The sequence below is a fragment of the Synchiropus splendidus genome, chromosome 7, assembly GCF_027744825.2.
Source record: "Synchiropus splendidus isolate RoL2022-P1 chromosome 7, RoL_Sspl_1.0, whole genome shotgun sequence".
Classification (NCBI taxonomy): Eukaryota; Metazoa; Chordata; class Actinopteri; order Syngnathiformes; family Callionymidae; genus Synchiropus; species Synchiropus splendidus.
Genome location: NC_071340.1, coordinates 14,524,374 through 14,542,391, shown reverse-complemented (window position 1 = coordinate 14,542,391; position 18,018 = coordinate 14,524,374). Strand labels below are relative to the sequence as shown.

The 18,018-nt window shown below is 44.0% G+C and overlaps 2 protein-coding genes across 5 annotated transcripts in view; one reads left to right on the top strand and one right to left on the bottom strand.

Annotated features, from left to right (window-relative positions):
• The first annotated feature begins 364 nt into the window (after positions 1-364).
• foxn4 (forkhead box N4) lies at positions 365-6,556 on the top strand. The gene is made up of 10 exons (XM_053871207.1): positions 365-877; positions 1,170-1,270; positions 3,305-3,471; positions 3,791-3,903; positions 3,971-4,081; positions 4,158-4,285; positions 4,356-4,452; positions 4,518-4,725; positions 5,263-5,655; positions 5,829-6,556. The coding sequence occupies exons 2-10, from the start codon at positions 1,191-1,193 to the stop codon at positions 6,074-6,076; spliced, it is 1,545 nt and encodes a 514-aa protein (XP_053727182.1). The 5' UTR covers positions 365-877; positions 1,170-1,190; the 3' UTR covers positions 6,077-6,556.
• Positions 6,557-6,599: 43 nt separating this feature from the next.
• Positions 6,600-18,018, bottom strand: part of acacb (acetyl-CoA carboxylase beta) — a 22,864-nt gene continuing 11,445 nt past the window's right edge. The window contains exons 20-54 of one of the 4 annotated variants that reach the window (XM_053869601.1): positions 17,371-17,517; positions 17,114-17,302; positions 16,929-17,029; positions 16,775-16,863; positions 16,571-16,695; positions 16,384-16,497; positions 16,159-16,272; positions 15,422-15,511; positions 15,228-15,346; positions 14,870-14,893; positions 14,345-14,485; positions 14,173-14,272; positions 13,950-14,057; positions 13,829-13,885; positions 13,661-13,702; positions 13,326-13,545; positions 13,100-13,251; positions 12,821-13,024; positions 12,340-12,495; positions 12,156-12,278; positions 11,811-12,080; positions 11,341-11,438; positions 11,146-11,266; positions 10,952-11,062; positions 10,137-10,280; positions 9,949-10,069; positions 9,762-9,858; positions 9,597-9,693; positions 9,369-9,504; positions 9,121-9,298; positions 8,937-9,049; positions 8,709-8,863; positions 8,474-8,644; positions 8,137-8,273; positions 6,600-7,739 (exon numbers count right to left, since the gene is read on the bottom strand). In XM_053869601.1, the coding sequence (XP_053725576.1) occupies positions 7,613-7,739; positions 8,137-8,273; positions 8,474-8,644; positions 8,709-8,863; positions 8,937-9,049; positions 9,121-9,298; positions 9,369-9,504; positions 9,597-9,693; positions 9,762-9,858; positions 9,949-10,069; positions 10,137-10,280; positions 10,952-11,062; positions 11,146-11,266; positions 11,341-11,438; positions 11,811-12,080; positions 12,156-12,278; positions 12,340-12,495; positions 12,821-13,024; positions 13,100-13,251; positions 13,326-13,545; positions 13,661-13,702; positions 13,829-13,885; positions 13,950-14,057; positions 14,173-14,272; positions 14,345-14,485; positions 14,870-14,893; positions 15,228-15,346; positions 15,422-15,511; positions 16,159-16,272; positions 16,384-16,497; positions 16,571-16,695; positions 16,775-16,863; positions 16,929-17,029; positions 17,114-17,302; positions 17,371-17,517 (4,491 nt within the window). In that variant the 3' untranslated portion in view covers positions 6,600-7,612. Of the gene's footprint in view, positions 7,740-8,136; positions 8,274-8,473; positions 8,645-8,708; positions 8,864-8,936; positions 9,050-9,120; positions 9,299-9,368; positions 9,505-9,596; positions 9,694-9,761; positions 9,859-9,948; positions 10,070-10,136; positions 10,281-10,951; positions 11,063-11,145; positions 11,267-11,340; positions 11,439-11,810; positions 12,081-12,155; positions 12,279-12,339; positions 12,496-12,820; positions 13,025-13,099; positions 13,252-13,325; positions 13,546-13,660; positions 13,703-13,828; positions 13,886-13,949; positions 14,058-14,172; positions 14,273-14,344; positions 14,486-14,869; positions 15,067-15,142; positions 15,347-15,421; positions 15,512-16,158; positions 16,273-16,383; positions 16,498-16,570; positions 16,696-16,774; positions 16,864-16,928; positions 17,030-17,113; positions 17,303-17,370; positions 17,518-18,018 lie in introns of those variants that run through there. The other 3 variants (XM_053869602.1, XR_008415510.1, XR_008415511.1) reach the window with 3 other exon arrangements.

The following is an 18,018-nucleotide window of genomic DNA, read 5'->3' as shown; positions in this document are numbered from 1 at the left end:
ATGCCCGGTATATTCACATAAAATAAAAATGCATAAAGTAATGACTGCAGCAACATGACTACGTTTAGATAAACCAACTTTCCATCGTAAAATGTGCTGTCTGTCCATTCCGGAGAAAGATGCATTATTCGCAGTGGGGGGAAAAAAGTCTGTTTTAGTTGTGTTGTCTTTGCCGCCTCCCAGCAACCTACGACCCCCTTCGGCCCTCCCTCCGCGCCTCCTTGGCTGTTTTTCCCACTCCTGCGGGGAGCAAGACGCGGCCACAACGGCGGGAAGCAAGTTCTCCACAAGCACTTCCCCAAAAAAAAAAAAAGTATTTGACACTTGCTCAGCGCGATGCCACCACACACACTCCCATCTACCGTCTCAGAGCAGAAAGACGCAACTCTCTTGGAATAACTTGCGGGAGCCATGTGGATCTCTTATTCTGTTTTTACCTTTCATAACGATTGACAAGCTTTAATATTGATCAGCAAGATAAGAAGAATTGATTAGGGATTTTTTTTCCCAACACTACCTGCTGCACAACTGAAAAACTCTGGGACGTTTTTGTTTTTTTAACTTTCTCCTTGACTCACAAGAGCGCTTTATTTACTCGTGAAAAGGCGCATAAGATACTGAATTCGACCGGATCGGGTTCCACGTAGTTTGGAAGTTGCGAGGGATTGCATCGAGAGCAGCTGTCAAACTCATGGGGTCCTCCTGTCCCCCGGGCCACAGGGGGCTACACTGAGCTCTTCACTGCGCATGTGCGAGCGCTGGACAGCTCCGGAGAGGGAAATTTAAAAACGATTCTGGAGAAACAAGTGCAGCGCAGTGGAATACAGTACAGGAGCTTCCAACCAGCCAAGAAACTCTTCAATATCAACCAAAAAAGGTAATTTTGATTGGTTTACATATTGCATTTCACATCAGTGTTTAGATGACTTATTTAGATTATAAAGTTAGCAACTGCTTATTTTTGCTTTGTTGGTATATAATTCAAAAGTTTGACGCCATGTTTAGAACACTTTTAAATATAACATCTTTCATTAAATTCACATTATGTTAAGAATATTCCGATTGTGTGAAGCATAAAGCTTTTTGTTTGTAATGTCAAAAATGTCAATTACACCACAAGGTAATGTTTTTTAAATGAGCATTTAGTGAAGTGATGTGTGTACTTGCAGTGGCACTGAATAACCCAGATAATGATAGAAGGTGGAATAACATCCAGGATGTCAGGAATCATTGAAAATGCCGGACATCATCCATCTCCTCAAGACTACAGGTATGACCCCTCACTAAGGGTGATTAAAAGACAGTTTATTTCCAATTCAGTTATGGAACAGTTCAGAATGCCATGTCAGAGGATTGCGTAACTAAGGAAGTTAAACTTACACAAACTGTCTAAACTGTTTTGATCTCAGCAATGGAACAAATTGTTCGCCCCCACTGTGTTTCATCTCAGAGATAGACAGACAACTCTTTCATTTTTTTTTTTGCTCTGGGTGGGGGGGGTTTGCGTGAAAAGAAGAGAGAAAAATCCAGAAGAATAAATAATTTTCAGTGTGAATGGAACTGTCAAAAAGCATCAGCTCTGTTTACACTCCTGCTGTCGGCACAGGCAGTGCTTGAGCCTCTCGGTCTGCGGCGCAGGGGGAGACGGGGGCGCTCCGGATCACCGCCGAGCACAAGTGGCTCCCAATTAGAAAAGGAGGGAAGGAAGAAAGGAGGGGTGCTGGACTTTAGTGTCGCTGAACCTGTGGGAAGGCTTGGACGATAAATAGAGACACCAGTTCAACATGCTTTGCTTGAGCGAGCAATTACTATGGTCAGTGTATCAGAGAAGGGGGTGTTGTCTGTTAGAAAGTTTAAAACAAAATGTATTTTTGTTTTGCAGCTAAATTTGATAGGATTACTACAATATAAAACATTTTCATGTGGGTCGCAAACATTTCAATTCCACCCAAAGAAAGAAGAAGAAATGAATGAGCTAGTAAACATGAATAAAGTTATCCGGATCTAGCGGCAGTGCATAACAAAGCTTAACAAGTTAACACCACGAGATGAGGACCATCACTTCTGAATAACAGCCATCTGCTCCTGAAGGATGATCCTTTAACTCCACTGGTGGCCGCATGCTAGGTGCTTCTAGACGTGTGCTGACTCCTCACTTATTGAGGCGGCAGACATCCAGGCCTGACCCCAAAAATGTATCTATGCCCTCCTTGGCCCGAGGCTCCGTTGAGTTTCCAGCCCCCCCTGTGCGGGACCATGGGTTGGGTGAGCAGGATAGAGGCTGGAAAGGGACAGGGAAGCAGATGGCATCCTATTTGTCCCTCTTGTCATTCCAACAGATTAATGAAAGGGGGCTGGCTGAAGAAAAGAAACGACAGAGACAATCAAGGAAGGGTCTGAGGAAGACAATAGAGCCACGTGCCGCTCGGCAGATTTGTCGTTTGGGACACAATAGGTGATCATTTTTCAATAGACAAGGCCAACTGCTGCAGGAACATGTGCTGCTGTCCCATGTTTCAAACCATCTCATGCGTTGTTTACTTATGATTCAGCCAATGGTGAGGGCGCGATGCTGGTCACCTGACTCAGGGTTGATTTTTTAATGGGAGATTTGGTGAGTGTTTGAAGGAGGGGGGGTGTACACACTGTCCTAGGAGCCACAGAGTAACTGAATAGTATGTTGTTGTCATAGCGACCCTAATGACTAAACCCTGCGCAGTAAGTGTGCACCAGTGAAGAGGATTGAAGAGGGTTCCTGCCTTTCTTTTCCTTCCTGCCTCAATTTGGAAAGGATATATTTGCCGAACTGCTGAAAAGATGAATGCTTCCATTAAATGTGAGCCTGTAGATTAAACAGGTGGCAATGAATATTTAATTCAAACAACTTCACTAGTTGTGCATAAAATGTAGAAGAAAAAAACTGTCCACTGATATATATATATATATATATATATATATATATATATATATATATATATATATATAACATGTAAAGGTGGGATCAGGCGGATGGCTGTTGAAGCCAGTGGCCTAACTTCTCGGCAGATTAATTACTCTGAATAGAAAGCTTGTTTAACCCGCTCATTGTTGATTAAAACTGTCGCTGCTGAATAACTAATCTTCTTATGGTAAATCTGGACGGCAGAGATAATTCGCGGCTCCGCTCGGCAGCTTTCATCTGTTTATCTCTATTTGCACTCATCACTGTAAATCTGTTCCACCAAGATAAAATGTTTACATGAAGTTTCCACCTGCGACCTTTGTGTCTAAGCTGACAGACGTGTAACCCTGCCCCCCCCCGCAGGCTTCTGACCACGGACCCCTCCCAGCTGAGGGAGGAGGACCTCCCTGGGGACCTGCAGTCTCTGTCATGGCTCACCTCGGTGGATGTTCCCCGGCTGCAGCAGATGGTTGATAGCAGAGGCCACAGTAACGGGCCGTCCCAGGGCAGTCTGCTGGCGCAACAGACAGGTGAGGTGACGCAGCCAGATTCAAAAGCCGCACTTCCTGATTGGATCCATTTTGGCTTGACAATTTAAAGAAAACAAACAAAAAAACAACAACTTCATGTGCACCTAATACACAACAACTCAGACAACAGGCCGCACTGAAGAGAGGTCACCAGTCCATCAAGGCTCATAGATAGACGATCACTTTTCTACTAAGAAATAGCTTTTTTTTCCCTATAAGTGGTAGTGTATTTCTAAAACAAGAATTGTTGATCTGTATATTTTCAATTATTGTGCAATTTTGTTGAGCACATTTTGATACACCGTCCATCCCCCCACAGCTCAGTTGAACAACATGACCATGGCAGCAGGTCAGGGCTCCATGCTGCACCTGCAGAGCAACATGCAGCACAGCCCTCTGGGAATCAGCATCATCAACACCCACAGCGGAAGTGTAAGCTCAACTGTTAGCAGTGAGTCACGTTTGGCAGTGTGAAGAGATCAGATTTCTTCTGTTTCAGATGTCACCGTTCTCCATGAATGGTCTGCCCTCACCTGGATACCAGTGTCCTACCTCAGTCTACCAGTCTGCTCCTCAGCAGGTGTATTCTCTGACCCAGACCGGGCAGCAGGTAACAACCTAAACAACCGTTTAAAACCTGCTGGAGGACGGTTGCTCACCAAAAGTCTTCTTTGTATTTCCCACAGTGTACAACCGGTGGACTTTATAGCAATGTCTCTTTCAACAACCAAAGTTTATTCACTCAGCCTCGTCTTGCACCACAAGAGCAGGACCTGCAGCCCAAATCTTTTCCCAAGCCCATCTACTCATACAGGTATATTATTTTCCAGTCTACCTGCCGATGTTGTTGGCGTCGTCATCACTGTGTTGCGTCTGTGTCACAGCTGCTTGATCGCCATGGCCCTGAAAAACAGCAAAACCGGCAGCCTCCCCGTCAGTGAGATTTATAGCTTTATGAAGGAACACTTTCCTTACTTTAAGGTACAATCACAAAAGCTTCTCGCCAGGTTAGTCCAGGTACTGAATCTCGGCATTTCCCTCCGCAGACAGCACCGGACGGGTGGAAGAACTCGGTGAGACACAACTTGTCTTTAAACAAATGCTTTGAAAAAGTGGAGAACAAGACAAGCAGCTCATCCCGGAAGGGCTGTCTGTGGGCACTGAACCCAGCCAAAATTGACAAGATGGAGGAAGAGATGCAGAAGTGGAAACGCAAGGATCTTCCAGCCATCCGCCGCAGCATGGCTAATCCAGGTCAGCAGCTTCTTCTCAAAAGTAAAAGGTCAAATTTTGAGCCAGCAGACAGAGGAAGGGTTGGGTCACCCAGCAACATCACGAACATCTGCTGTATTCTATCATTCAGTGTTTGAACTTCAAAATCTACAGTACATGGCAAGATAAAAACAAAGTCAATCACTCAAAAGAAAAAAAATTCTCAATACATCAAGGTCACAAGGGAAGAAGCTCCCTGTGACTGAGATCACCAGGCCATCACACATAGACAACAGGGACAAAGCCATTATCAGTTCCACTTAATCTGGAAACTTCCATTTCACATCAACTTCTAGACCGAGTTTCACCCCCTGTAAAAGCGGCCTGTCACCTGTGATCCGATCATATGAGTTGACTGGTGAGGCACCGTCTAATGTGGAGAAGCGATGCGTTATATACAGAGGGACAACAAAGCACACGAGTGATCTCAGAGTCAGATAAAATATCCTTCACCTGTCGTCAATTCACAGAGCTGAACTACATTTAACGGGTTTGTTAACATGTTTCTTCTCTCCACAGACGAGCTGGACAAGCTGATCACAGACCGGCCAGAGAACTGCAGACGCAAGATGTTAGAGCCAGGGATCACGCGGCTGCCCAACTGCCCCTCCGGCCTCGCTCTGCCTGTACAAGCCCAAATTCAGCCGCAGCCCATCGTCACCCTGTCATTGCCGTGTTTACCCATGCACCAGCACCACCAGATCCAGGCGCAGCTACAGGCTCAGGCCCGGATGGGACCCATGTCGCCGGCACCAGCCCAGACGCCCCCCCTTCACACGGTCCCAGACCTCTCCCACAGTCCACTGACCCATCCACCCAGCAAACCGCCCGAGGAGTTCTACAGCGTGCATGTGGACACCCACACAGAGGTGGACGCTCTGGATCCCAGCATCATGGACTTTGCCCTTCAAGGTAAAAACAAGAACTAAAACAAGATGAAAGAACACAAGGTTTTTGGTTTTAAATAAATGGTATGATTCGATGGAGGTGACTGTGTTTTCATAACTGAAAACCTTGAATTATTGGTAAAATAATTAAAAAAAAATGTCTTTAATACAGACAGCCTATAATCTCTGTCTTTTCAGGTAATCTCTGGGAGGAAATGAAGGACGAGAGCTTTAATCTGGATGCCTTGGGTTCCTTCAGTAACTCACCACTGCGACTATCAGACTGTGACTTGGGATCCGGCAACCTTCCTCCAGCGTCCACCGCGTCAAACATGCCGCGGCAAGATGTGCAAGTGAGCGGGCTTTACACCTCGTACACGTCCCAGGACACGCTCTCTTCACAGTACATGGCCACACCGACCAACAAGCCCATCGCTCTGCTTTAGAGGACCTGAAGTCTGTCTTGCTTTACAATAACTGATCGGATATCTGGATGCCAGCTCAAGACACACGTCTGGTTTCTTCTGTACAAATTTTAAAACTATCAGGTGAAAGGTGTTTGTTTTGAATTCCACACATGAAACCTGATTCATTTAAGAAGTGCTGAATTGTGAAAAAAAAAATGCATGTAGGATAAAAAATATCAGGAAAATATCAAACTTTGCCAAGCAAAGACTCAAAGTCCGGTGCAAGAGGTCCAGCCTGTCTTCTGTTCCCTGTCTATTCGCACTGTAGCTCCTGTCTGTTGTCCGTTGTATCGTGCTAGACATTATTGCTGTGATGTGTTATTTATATTTATAAATGGCAGCTGGAGAAGGTGATGGCTCTATCAATCCTTTGCTGTACATATGTGAATGTTTCAAATTGCTATTACCACAGAAAAGCTTTCGTTTCCTCCCCACACATCCATCCACAAACGTCAGATGTAAGTTATGATCATTTTAAATACAAAGGGTGAATAAAATAAGCTTCTTTTGCAAAGAATAAACCAGTGATATTTATTAGCATTGTTTAGGTACAAAACACAACAGAGGTGTTTACATACATGTATGTATATTTCATGTTTTTGGCAGAAATGAAGGTACAAAATCAGGATGGGATTCAGGTTTCCTCATGATGCTCTCAATGAAAATGAGCTACAAATAACTGACATATTGAATGAAATGCCACACATCTAACCAACAAGCGTGGGAAACAAACTATGCGACTCACATTCTGGAGACAAAGCATGTGAGGTTTTGTGTGTTAACGTGTTTCACCATTCATCTGAACATTCAGCTCATGTCACATATTTTGGGGGGCGTAACTTTACAGACTGAATCGTCATCACTTGGGAGTCATAAAATCGTCCGACCCAAATGTGCATGAGCTCAAGTTCATTTCCACAGTTTCTCAAACAGCAACTATCATTCCTTTGACTGAACAAACACAAAGTAAAAGTCAAACAACACAAGGACAAATACACTCCAACTCTCCTCAAGTAGCACATCTACATTTCAGTATTGGTAAATACAGAACATATTAAGTTGATTCAGCATGAATTGACTTTTCTCTGGCACAGAAATGTTTCGTTGCATGACATTGATGATCATAAAATTGATCATTTCAAACAAAGTTTTCATGAAAGACTTTAAGTAGACACTCAAAAACCTTTCAGATAAGGCACATGAGGGTGACAGCATGACAGAAGTGTGATCTTTTACGACAGCTGTTGCTTGTGCTTATTGAAGGTTCTGGCACTGGTTACATTATTGCTTGCCATCATCAGCTTTCACACTTTTATAGGTCTGAGAATTATTATAGCAAAAACCTCAAATTCAACATTCAAGAATCATGAAATAAAATTAAAAATATTTCAGTGAAGCTGCTAATAAGAAGGAAAAAATATGACAAACATTGTACACATTCTAAAAGTGAAACGTGTGTAACCATTGTTATTTCTGGACCAAAAAAAATGGTGGGTAGTTGAGTGGTGCTTTAGCTTAACTGGTGCTGGTGTTGTCCATAGTTGCCAGCAGGTGCGACAGTTTGGCTCTCTGGGACGGAGTGATGTTCTGGCTCATGTGGATGATGCAATCCATGGCCACATCGGGGTTGGCCTGGACAAGGCTATGAGACAAGTTCACTGACATGAAATACAGGAATCTAACAGCGATGACATACATCACCAATGACATACAGCACCAAAAATGACATTCATGTGAGCCACACTAACCATCAGGGACTAGTCACTAAACAACCCTCAAGTTATTAAACCTAGAACACAAACTTTTCACATGGCTTCACGTGGTTGACATGGTGTCCCTGAGTTGAGTAAGTCCTTGGTGAACGTCTGCCAGCTCAGTTAAGGTAGACAGTGGTTTGCCATCCTTGCTTTGTTCAACAGGCAAGAATAGAATCAAATAATATATAAATATGAAACATTAAATGTTAAGCACAAAGTCTCAGGGTCAGTGAAGGGCACGTCTGGCAGCTGTTTAACATAACCACAGACAACAATATTTACCTGCGAATGTGTTTCAATGCGTTTTCCCTCTTCAGGTACTTGATGTTTTCCCGGATGGCAGCTCGAGTCCCGTCCTCCAACGACCAATGCTTTTCCAGCCACTCAACCACAGCCTGGTTATTGTCCCATAGATAAGCCTGCAAGAGGAGAGCCATGTTTCACTTCTTTATACAATCACAACACTGTGGGGTGCGGCGGTCACATAGAAAAGAATAAGGATTACGAGAATTACATTCTCAAAGCAAAACAGAAATGTCAAGTCCTTGGGCAACATCTGTGGCATGATTTGTTGCGATCAGTACTGTGTTGTTGTGAATCAATGGAGGCAGAAACTTACTTTGACGGTTCCCTCAGTCTCCACGAACCAGCGTCGCAGCATCGACTGCATGTGACCGTCACTGAGATCTTTGTTGGCCTGCAGGATCTCACACTTCACCGCCTGCTCCAACAGGAGGCGCCGTAGACGCCAGTAGAAGAAGCTCCTTACATTCTTCCACTCCAAGATATCCTGTTGAGAGGCCCAATATTTAAACATGTACTCTCAATAAAATTTCCTGTTGCTGTGCACTCACATTAATAACAGATTTTTCCTGCATCCTTCCAGGTGTATCATGGAGGTCAGCAAACTGTACCGCCACCTGGTGGTAGATGGGCAGTAGGAACTCCTCTCGTGCTCTGAGCTTCGCTTCCAGCTCTTTACTCTGTTTATCAGACAGTTCTGGGGAAGCTGATGGACACATGAAGGTTTCAGCATCAGCAGTGAGCAGCACCACCTGCAGTGTTTAAAGTAGACAGTTTACCAAGCTTTTCCACCAGGCTAGCATAAACCTTGTCCAGTCTTCTCATGGTTTTCAGCAAGTCTTTCCTCCTAAATTTGATCTCCACTGTTCCCTCAGCCTCCAAAACTCCACCTCTGGATCGAGACAGTGAAATAAAAATAGGTGAATAAAATCCAAGTCCAACAAAAGTAATTTCAGATCGTACCTGCTCTCTTTATCAGCATACAGCTCCATACACAGTGGGTTGATGGTAGGGTCAATCACCACCCAGGACCCCCCTCTGAGCTCAGCATGTGGAGGAATGTATACCAGCACCGGTTGACGGAAAGTGCGCAGGGCGTCAACAATATAGGCCCCAAATTTCAACACCTGATCATACATATCTGGGTGGAAAAAAGCAAATTCTATAATCCACTGGGTAAAAGGAGTCAAGGTTTAATAATAAATATTTACCCTTCATTCCTCCAGAGAAGCCCCTCCAGTTGGCAAACACCATGAGAGGCAGACGCTCACGGTTGAAGTCCGAAATTGCCTGAGCCGTTTTGAACGCTGAATCTGGAAACCAAACCTGCCCAGCCTGCTGCAGAACCTAAATACACACGCAGTAATTGTTGCAATTTCACTTCTCATGACATTCACCTCAAAAACTTTAAATGATGACTTAAAAAATGATAATCTCACTTTGGACTCAGAATCCAGGTTTGCGGGATCTGCTGGGACAGTCAGCTCCACTGTCCGCGTTTCCACAGCGATGACTCCAAGTGGGATTCCTCCCAACCTGACAGAGTTTCAGACTTGTTACACATGGGAACACCATGCTGTTGGAGATGTGTGAGAGAGCTTTACCTTGCTCTGCCCACCACCACAGTCTGAGCCCAAGACTCCATGATCTCCATGAACGAGCCATGGTCGAAGAATCCACTCTGCCAGGCTCCTCGGATCGCTAACATCAGAGAAACAAGTATGAGTACGCTGACATGGAGTTTTCAGACCAGGATGAGATGTAGTTTCAATGCAAGATAACTGCTATTACTGGGGTGAGGTCTCCCTGCCAGCATCCAGCGAGGGTCATAGGGGGCTTTCGTTGGGGTGAAATCTATCTCTCTCTCTACTGGATCCTTGGTCTCAATCACAGGAACAGGGGAGTGTTTGTTCTGTCAACAGAGGAGGACATGATGAGGCAAGTGAAACTAGCTGAAGTGAAGATGATGCAGGCTGAACCTTGGGCATGTAGGAGAGCCACTGCAGGATGGTGTAAACACCGTCAAAGTCATCCGGCACAGTCGTGTGCGTCACACCATTGTTGTGCATGATCTGGATTCCTCCCAGTTGGTTGCTGGAGGTATAGACTTCCCTTCCCAAAACCTGTAGAAAACAGTCATGTTTTAATGGACTTCAGCCTTCACAAGTCATCACATGTTCCATCAATATTGTCTCCTGCTGCTCAAGAGCAGATTAAAAGATTGAAGCGTGTTGCAGCCAGGATCATACAAACAGTTGCACACTCATGATCTGAACCTGTTATATGCAACAACACTGCTTTCATGGTAATTCACTACGCAACTTCAATTATATATAATACACTGTGTTGAGATGTAATCCAGTACTATAGAGACAGTTGTACATATAGAGACTAAAGAGCGTGTTGGGAAAAAAATGATATGAACTAATATTATAAGCTGATCTATGCTATGAGCTGCTATGAGCTGATCTCTTCATTGACTGATCTCAACTCAGATTTACATGAGATTGTAAACAAATTCCGGTCACACATTCGATAACGTAACATTTATTACTGTAAACAAACGACTCATTCATATGTGTACTTACAGCATATTAGCCAGTAATGAATATTTACAGAGGATTTATTGGTGTCTAGAATGACTAGATTTTACCCTGCAATTGACACCAAATGATCACTCCAATCAACACAAGTTTTAACCGTAAATAAAGAAGCATTTATTTAATCTTTTTATGCATCTCCTGACGTGGGAGGGCCAACAGCATCACCCAGTAGAATAACATGACAAACAAACCTTGTTCAGTGCTCCCGCACCAGTGAGGATGATGTGTGAGTTCTCCACCTGGATCACCCGTTGCCCCAAACGTACCAAATACGCTCCAATCCCAATGGCACGGCAAGTGACCTTACAGAGCGAAAACACAACATTAAACTAAAGGAAAGGAACTTGGTGAGCCCATACTGTTCCAAGCATGAATGCAGCCTCACCATACTGATAGTTATGATCTCCTCATAAGCCTGGGATGATTCTCCAGCAATGGTGCCTGAACCCCGCAGGTTTTCAACACCAGGACTGTCTTCATTCCCGATGACGTCCGTGATGATGTATCTTTTCAAACAAAACAATACGGCGCTTACTTCCAAAGCGGCCACAGATGATTTTAAGTGACAGGGAATACCCACCTGGACTCCCCACAGTCTTCCACATGTTGACAGTGAACAGCGTTAGTAGAGCTGATGCGTGTGTAGTCATGTGGCGTCAGGTAGAGGTATTTAAAACCCTGTGAGAGAATAATTTATACATAAAAAATAAATAAAAGTCTCACACTTTTGGGGTGTCAGGGTCGCAACTTTATGAGCAGCACTTTAAACAAGCTGAGAAAAAAACTAAAAGGAAGCCAATTGCAGAGGTTGCTGGCATTCCAATATTGTACAACCAGAGCTGCCCCCTCGACTAGACAGAGGCCAGAAAGACTTGAAAGGAGAAATGCTGAGTGTTCCTAAGTATTGACATTGGAATGTCAATTCATCCTGTTAGCAAACTGCTTAGCGCTGGTGTAGTCTCTCAGGAGACAGCAGGAAGTTGTTTTGATCGTCAGAAACCAACAACTACTCAAGTGTTGCAAAATCACCAACTGAAGCCGAGTCCTCACCTTATACGGGTCAGAGGGGTCGATCCAGGCCACATGGAACATGTGCTTGATATCCTCGGCAAGGCCGATACGAGCACCACTGTTAGCAGCAATGTAGACACGGGGGATACCTTCCGCCCGAGCCAGCTCTGAAGCCCTGAGGAACAGCTCGTCCTCCTGAAGCCCAAAGGAACCGATCATGTGAGTGATGTCGTTACAGATGACAATGATGTCTCGGCCCTCTGGATACTCTGGAGTCCTCATCTTCATTCGAAAGGCAACTATGCCCACCTGATATCAAAGACAGTGACATCATGACCATCACACTTTTGACAAGATTGATGAAATTCAGAATGTGTTTTCTACATTGTTGTCTCCAGGGAGGCGGTTCATCTGCACCAGTCGGCCCTGCGGGTCCAGCACCAGCTCTGTGCATATGAGCACATCTTTAGGACAGGAGTCGCCAGGGCCCCACATCTTGAACAGCGCCTGTGGGAGGACACAGCGAGAGTAAAAGAGGCAACAGAGAACAGTGACTAAATGAATGTACCTGTCGAAACATCTCAGGGAAGTCATAGACATAGGTAGTTCCCAGAGTTTGTGCTTGGAAGCGTTTGGCCTGCAGCAGATCTTTGGTCACATATGGCGAGTTGATCAACATGCCTTGCAGAGGACCCTGCTTGTCTCCATATGACTGGAACATTATCTGGAACATCACAGGGTTTAGAAGTGGGAGCACTGTCTGTGTCATGTCACAGCATTTGCGACGTGTTGAGGTTCATTACAATGACCCTGCAGTGAAAAACCTATCCTATGCAACTTTGACTTCAGACAAGGTCAATAGTTCGTTCCATTTATGGGAAAGATATTATCATAACACAACCACAATTCAAACCTGTGTAGTTATACCACATTGCATGACTCTATGAGACACCATTCTGTATTACACTGCAAGCGTAAACACTGCCCCTTTTATTAACAGTTGCAATATAGCACAGCCCTGAATGAAGGATCAACCTGTCTGAACTCACCTGACCACAACTTGGATCGGTCACCTCCTTATACAGACTGATGTCCAGGTAGTAGCCGGACTCATTGGTGAGGAACAGGCGAATAGGGATGGCATTCCCAGTAGGAGTTAGCCGGATGTTAATTTTAAGCTCAGCTTGCAAGACGCGTAGCTTCCAAAGGCGGCTTCCGTAGCGCATCACCATAGAGCGCACAGATTCCTCAATCTGTGTTGAAGTTATAAATATATATATGAATGAGAGCACGACAATTATCCCTTCCTGATGAGCAGGCAAACTTACTTTGGAGGGGTCCATGATGACAGTGGGGACGAAGTTGAGGAAGATGTGGTTGCAGTCAGTCCGTACATTGGTATTGCTGAAGGCTACCTCCAATTCATCCATGGCCTCCAGCAGGAGACGCTCTCCCTCATTTTGCAGGTATTCAAATGACGCTTCCTGAATAAAACAAGCACTTCACTATTAATGCAAACCAAACACACTGCGTAAAATGGAAAAGCATCTACACTTGCCTTGGTGATGAGATCTGAGTGACGGATGATGGCTCTCACAAAGAATCTATAATCTGTAACTTCAGCTCCCTCCTGAACTCGAGCAGCACCCAGGTACAGATGCATCTTGTGGTTGGCACAGGGCACTGCAGTCAAGTCGAAGTTCCTCATTCGATTGAGTTCCAGTTGAAATGCTAAGGCTGGCTCCAGGTTACGATAAATACGATCCTCTTGGAACTGCACAGAAGGAGGCTTATGTTAATTTGATTTCCTGCTTTCTTTTGATTTAAGTTTGTTGATACTGTCAGTTGTTTCATTGCAATTAAACATTCAAAGAAAAAAAAAATCATACCCCATCTCTCGCTCTGAACGTGAAGAACTTAGGGAATTCTCGCTGTCAACCAGAGATTCGAAGTTAAAACTCAAATATATTCATCCATTGTCATATCTGTTATCTTGTTTTGCCCTGCATCAGCCGGTGAAGCAAATGTGAATGAATCGTACACAACAGCAAATATACCTTCTGTGCAACCAAAAACGTGATTCGTCTGATTCCGTACTCAAAGAGGATTTCTCTCTGTGAAGGGAACATAGTTTCAATGTTAAAAGTGAAAGGAGTTGTACAGATAAAATAATCCCACCTTGGATTGTGCAAATGCTGTGAAGGCTGAGACCAAGGCGTCGTCGTCTTCCGTGTCGGCCGTCTTTATTGAAACATTAATGATGTGGATCGGATTTTCTTTTGTATTCTGAGGAACATAAGTGAAAGTAGAAAAGGTTGGCATACAAGCAGATAGAAATATGAATTTCTAAATGTTACACATTTAAATCTAATCTGAAGCTGGCAAAATGCCCAGCACTTGCCTTAAAACTCTCCTCCTCATAGAGACTCGCACATGACTCTGCAATCGACCCAGTCTCCAGAAGAGGCTCGGCAAAGCTGGAGAGAACCTCATCAAACGTCCTACGAAGACACTTGTTAGTCAGATCATTCTTCACTAAAAGATGTTGATGAAGAATTTAAAAATTTTAAGACCTTTTGAAGTCATCGAAACACTGAAAAGCAACCATGGCTCCGAGACGCTGACAGGGAGGAGACAAAGCTCCATCCAGGAAGAGCTCACTGCTCTGCCGTCGCATTTTGAACTGGCCCGCTGCATTCAAAGGGACGGGGATTCTGAAACAGACGGAAGGGGAGCAGTGACGAACAGATCAATATCTAAGGAAAACAGACATATGGATGGGCAAAATTCAAATTTACAAAAACAATTGAGAGCAAATGAAGTAATTAACAGCCTCATCTGCAACAATCGTATTGTGTTTTCATTTGAGATGTTTTTACAACAATATTTCATAAATTACAATGATCTAAACATGATGCTGCAGAGCAGGCTGGAGGATTTAAAGTGGTAAAATTATCCTCTTAAAAGAACATTTCAAAACATTGACAAAGCTTATTTGAAATTGGAAAGAGCGTGTTAGAGATCTGGATTGAGTCACAATGCATTCCACATGCACTGTGAGACATACACACCACCTGAAGCAGCCATTTTCACTCTACCTGTTCAAAGTAGGACTGCTTCCTCTGAAATAAGACGGTTGACAGATGATCATTAGCAGGGGTTGATCAAAGCTGGCCTCTTCCTCAGATTATTTATTTTAGATTCAAGCACACAGCTAAGAAGTAAGCCTGGAGACAAAACTCATTCTCCACTCAAGCATTAAGGAACAATCTACTGATGCACTTCACCTGGGACACTTATGAGACAAGAGAAGATGGTTAGCAAAAGACTGTCTTAGATTGTGGTGAACTGTCACACGTGTTAAAGCTCACCATGGTAGCTACAGTGCAGGAGTTGATCTGAAGTCTGAAGATAATCTGTGAATCTGAAATATTTACACCATGTTTCTGGCGATACCTGTTTGGGTGTGACGATGGCAGCATGAACTGGAAGTCCACAGCACACGTCCCGTCGAGCAGCTGGTGGTGCTGGATGCTATTTAGCTCGTAGGCGATGTATGCTCTTCGCACATACACCTGGAGGTTGATACAAGTTTTTAGTGAAGAGAAAAATACAATGGTAAAGCAATTCAGAGTTTGGATTGGTTTTACCTCAAGAGCTGCCATGCAGACAACCTGGTTGGAGTGATAGAAGAAATTGGGCAGGACATCGAAAATGGACGTCTCGGACAGGATCAGTTTCTAAAGTGAAAGATGAACGCAAAACTGATTTGGCTATTGTAAATCACCTATTTATTATTTAATAATACCACTAGAAAACAAACAAATTTGTGTTGTTCAAGTGCAAGTGATCGGAAATCAGATTTTTGCAGATGATTTGGAAGAGTTTGTTCACGAAAGATGAATACCGTCACTGGGCAGGTTTATAGCTGAGAGCGAAGCAGATCTCATTAGGATCAACCACTGGAATTACACTCATGTTTCTCTGATGGAAAAGATGGAAAAGAGATCCTCCTCAAGTGACAAAGTTGAAGTATCGTGGGTTTTGCTCCCGAGTGACGCATAAAGCATAGATTAACTGTGCACCATCTCTAGTAATCAGGATGTCATATTCATCTGTTTGAATGGTGTGGAAAACTTCCATTAGCGATGAAAATCTCACATTAAAACCTGTGCTCCTGTCCACCTATTAAGGCCAGAAGTGGTCGGGGAAGTATTACATCCAACTAGGAGGAGGTCCAGGGGCAGAACATCCTTGAGAGATGTTACATCTCTCTGCCACCCAACCTTTGGATAAGTGCAAGAAAATGGATGGGGGAACTTGGACCCCTCTGTTTCACAGTAAGCTGTTGAAATATTTTAAGCATGACTAATAAAAAGGCACCAACCTTCAAGTTCTCAGGGCAAAACTGGTGACCGTACATGTCAATGGCCGACAGGAAGATGGATTCTACCTGGTTGTGTCTCAGCTCATATGATGGTAAATGCGAAGCAATCAGCACCTGGGACACAGAGACAGCTCTGAATATCAGATCCATAAATGTCTTTATAACTGTAGCTGTGACAAGAGAGAAATGACAAGGCAGGTGAATTAAACGTTATCTTGGACTCACCTGTCTCGCTCGCAGGGCAACCTTTGAGTTCTCCATCTTGCTGAGCTGCGTGAACTCGTTCAGAATTGTCATCAGCTCATCTGCTAGAGTTGGATCCCTTCCACACAGCTGATCCTGCAACAATCAAACGTAATATTAAAATAACTTGAATAGGATGAGATTAGCGAGACAACGGAAAAACTCTTACTATGAGCATTGTGACCAGGATGTTCTTCTTGGGGACTTGTGCATGAGAGAAGATGTACTCCAGCACCGGACTCATGTCGGGCTTGTGTTGCTCTCTCAGGTTGATGACACATTTATCATAGTGAGCTGTTGGAAACAAGTGAAAAAGATAAATGCAGCAAACCTGTAGCTTGTGTTCTCTTTTCAACAAGCTTCTGAAATTCACCTTGCTGAAACTGGGCCTCAACCTGCAAGTACCGCTTTAGCAGGTCCAGAACCACAGACTTCATGTAACCACGGATTCCACTGCGGTACCTGGTGCAAATGTAGTCAAACATGTCCATTAAAAAACTCAACCCGCAAACAATAAAGACGCTCACCGCTGCACCAGCTGAACGATACTCTGGGTGTTGATAAAAAACACCTCCCGGTCGGCCTTTCTCTGGAGCGTGGCTGCATGGCTGTCAAGGATATTTGCAATCTGGACCCATACAAAGTAGACACGTTTTAACACAGGCTTGCAAACATACATACAGACATAAAAACACAGGTATCTGGATCTCACCCTCTGACTGGGAAACTGGCAGAGCACAGAGGTGATGTTGCTCGCGTACTGAGCCATAACTTTCCGGATGTCTTTCTCAACACTTGGAGGAATTCGACCTGCCACACTCGTCATTATCTCCTGCAGCTCCAGCAGTGGAAGAGAGGGGTCCCTGAGGGTCTTCATGAGTGTTGCTACCCACCGTTTTAACTGCAGACAGACATGATAAAACAATTCAAATGTGATGAGCAGGGCGAGTGGTCCTGGATGTGATGTACCTTGGTGCTGAAGTAGGGCTCCTCCAGACAATAACCGTCCATGACTTTAATCAAGTTTTCCAGGACACAGTGGAAAATTTGGTGGAGCTTTTCCCCGATGATGGGGAGAGGCTGCTGCGGAGGTAGTGTGGCTGTGTTGAGCTCCACCTACACCACGGAGAAAAGGAAACTTTGAGGTTTTCAGCAGTCTAAAAATGTCTTCAATTGAGAGTTGTTGTGGTAGCCAGTTTTTATTCATAAAGCAAGTGATCATGCTACTGTGTTGTCGGCACATATAGACAGAACAGCACTTCTCTAATTGTATAATAAGATGTAAAGAAAGTGTTCAGCTTTCGTTACTAGTCAAGGCATTACATGCATGATGCCCATTATAAGATCATCACCAACTCAACACTGGACGGTAGCAATGCTCCTAAAAGTGTAAACGAACTCTCGAACAACCAGACTGACTGTGATATTTAGTTATTTTTAATTAGGTACAAGTTAAAGAAGAACATGCAATGCTTCTTTTTTCTGTCTCTCTAAGGTCCAAAATGCTTTCAAAGATTTGGAAAATGCTCTAGAGCTGCTCATTTGATTCGAATTATGCAGAAACAGAGAGGGGAACGTGTTAAGAACAGCATAGTGAGTTACAAAATGATCGATGCT

Coding starts and splice junctions, on each gene's coding strand:
- foxn4 (XM_053871207.1), top strand. CDS start 1,191: ATGATAGAAGGTGGAATAACATCCAGGATGTCAGGAATCATTGAAAAT. Junction 4,286..4,355: donor AAGCCCATCTACTCATACAG/GTATATTATTTT, acceptor TCTGTGTCACAG/CTGCTTGATCGCCATGGCCC. Junction 4,726..5,262: donor CCGCAGCATGGCTAATCCAG/GTCAGCAGCTTC, acceptor TTCTCTCCACAG/ACGAGCTGGACAAGCTGATC.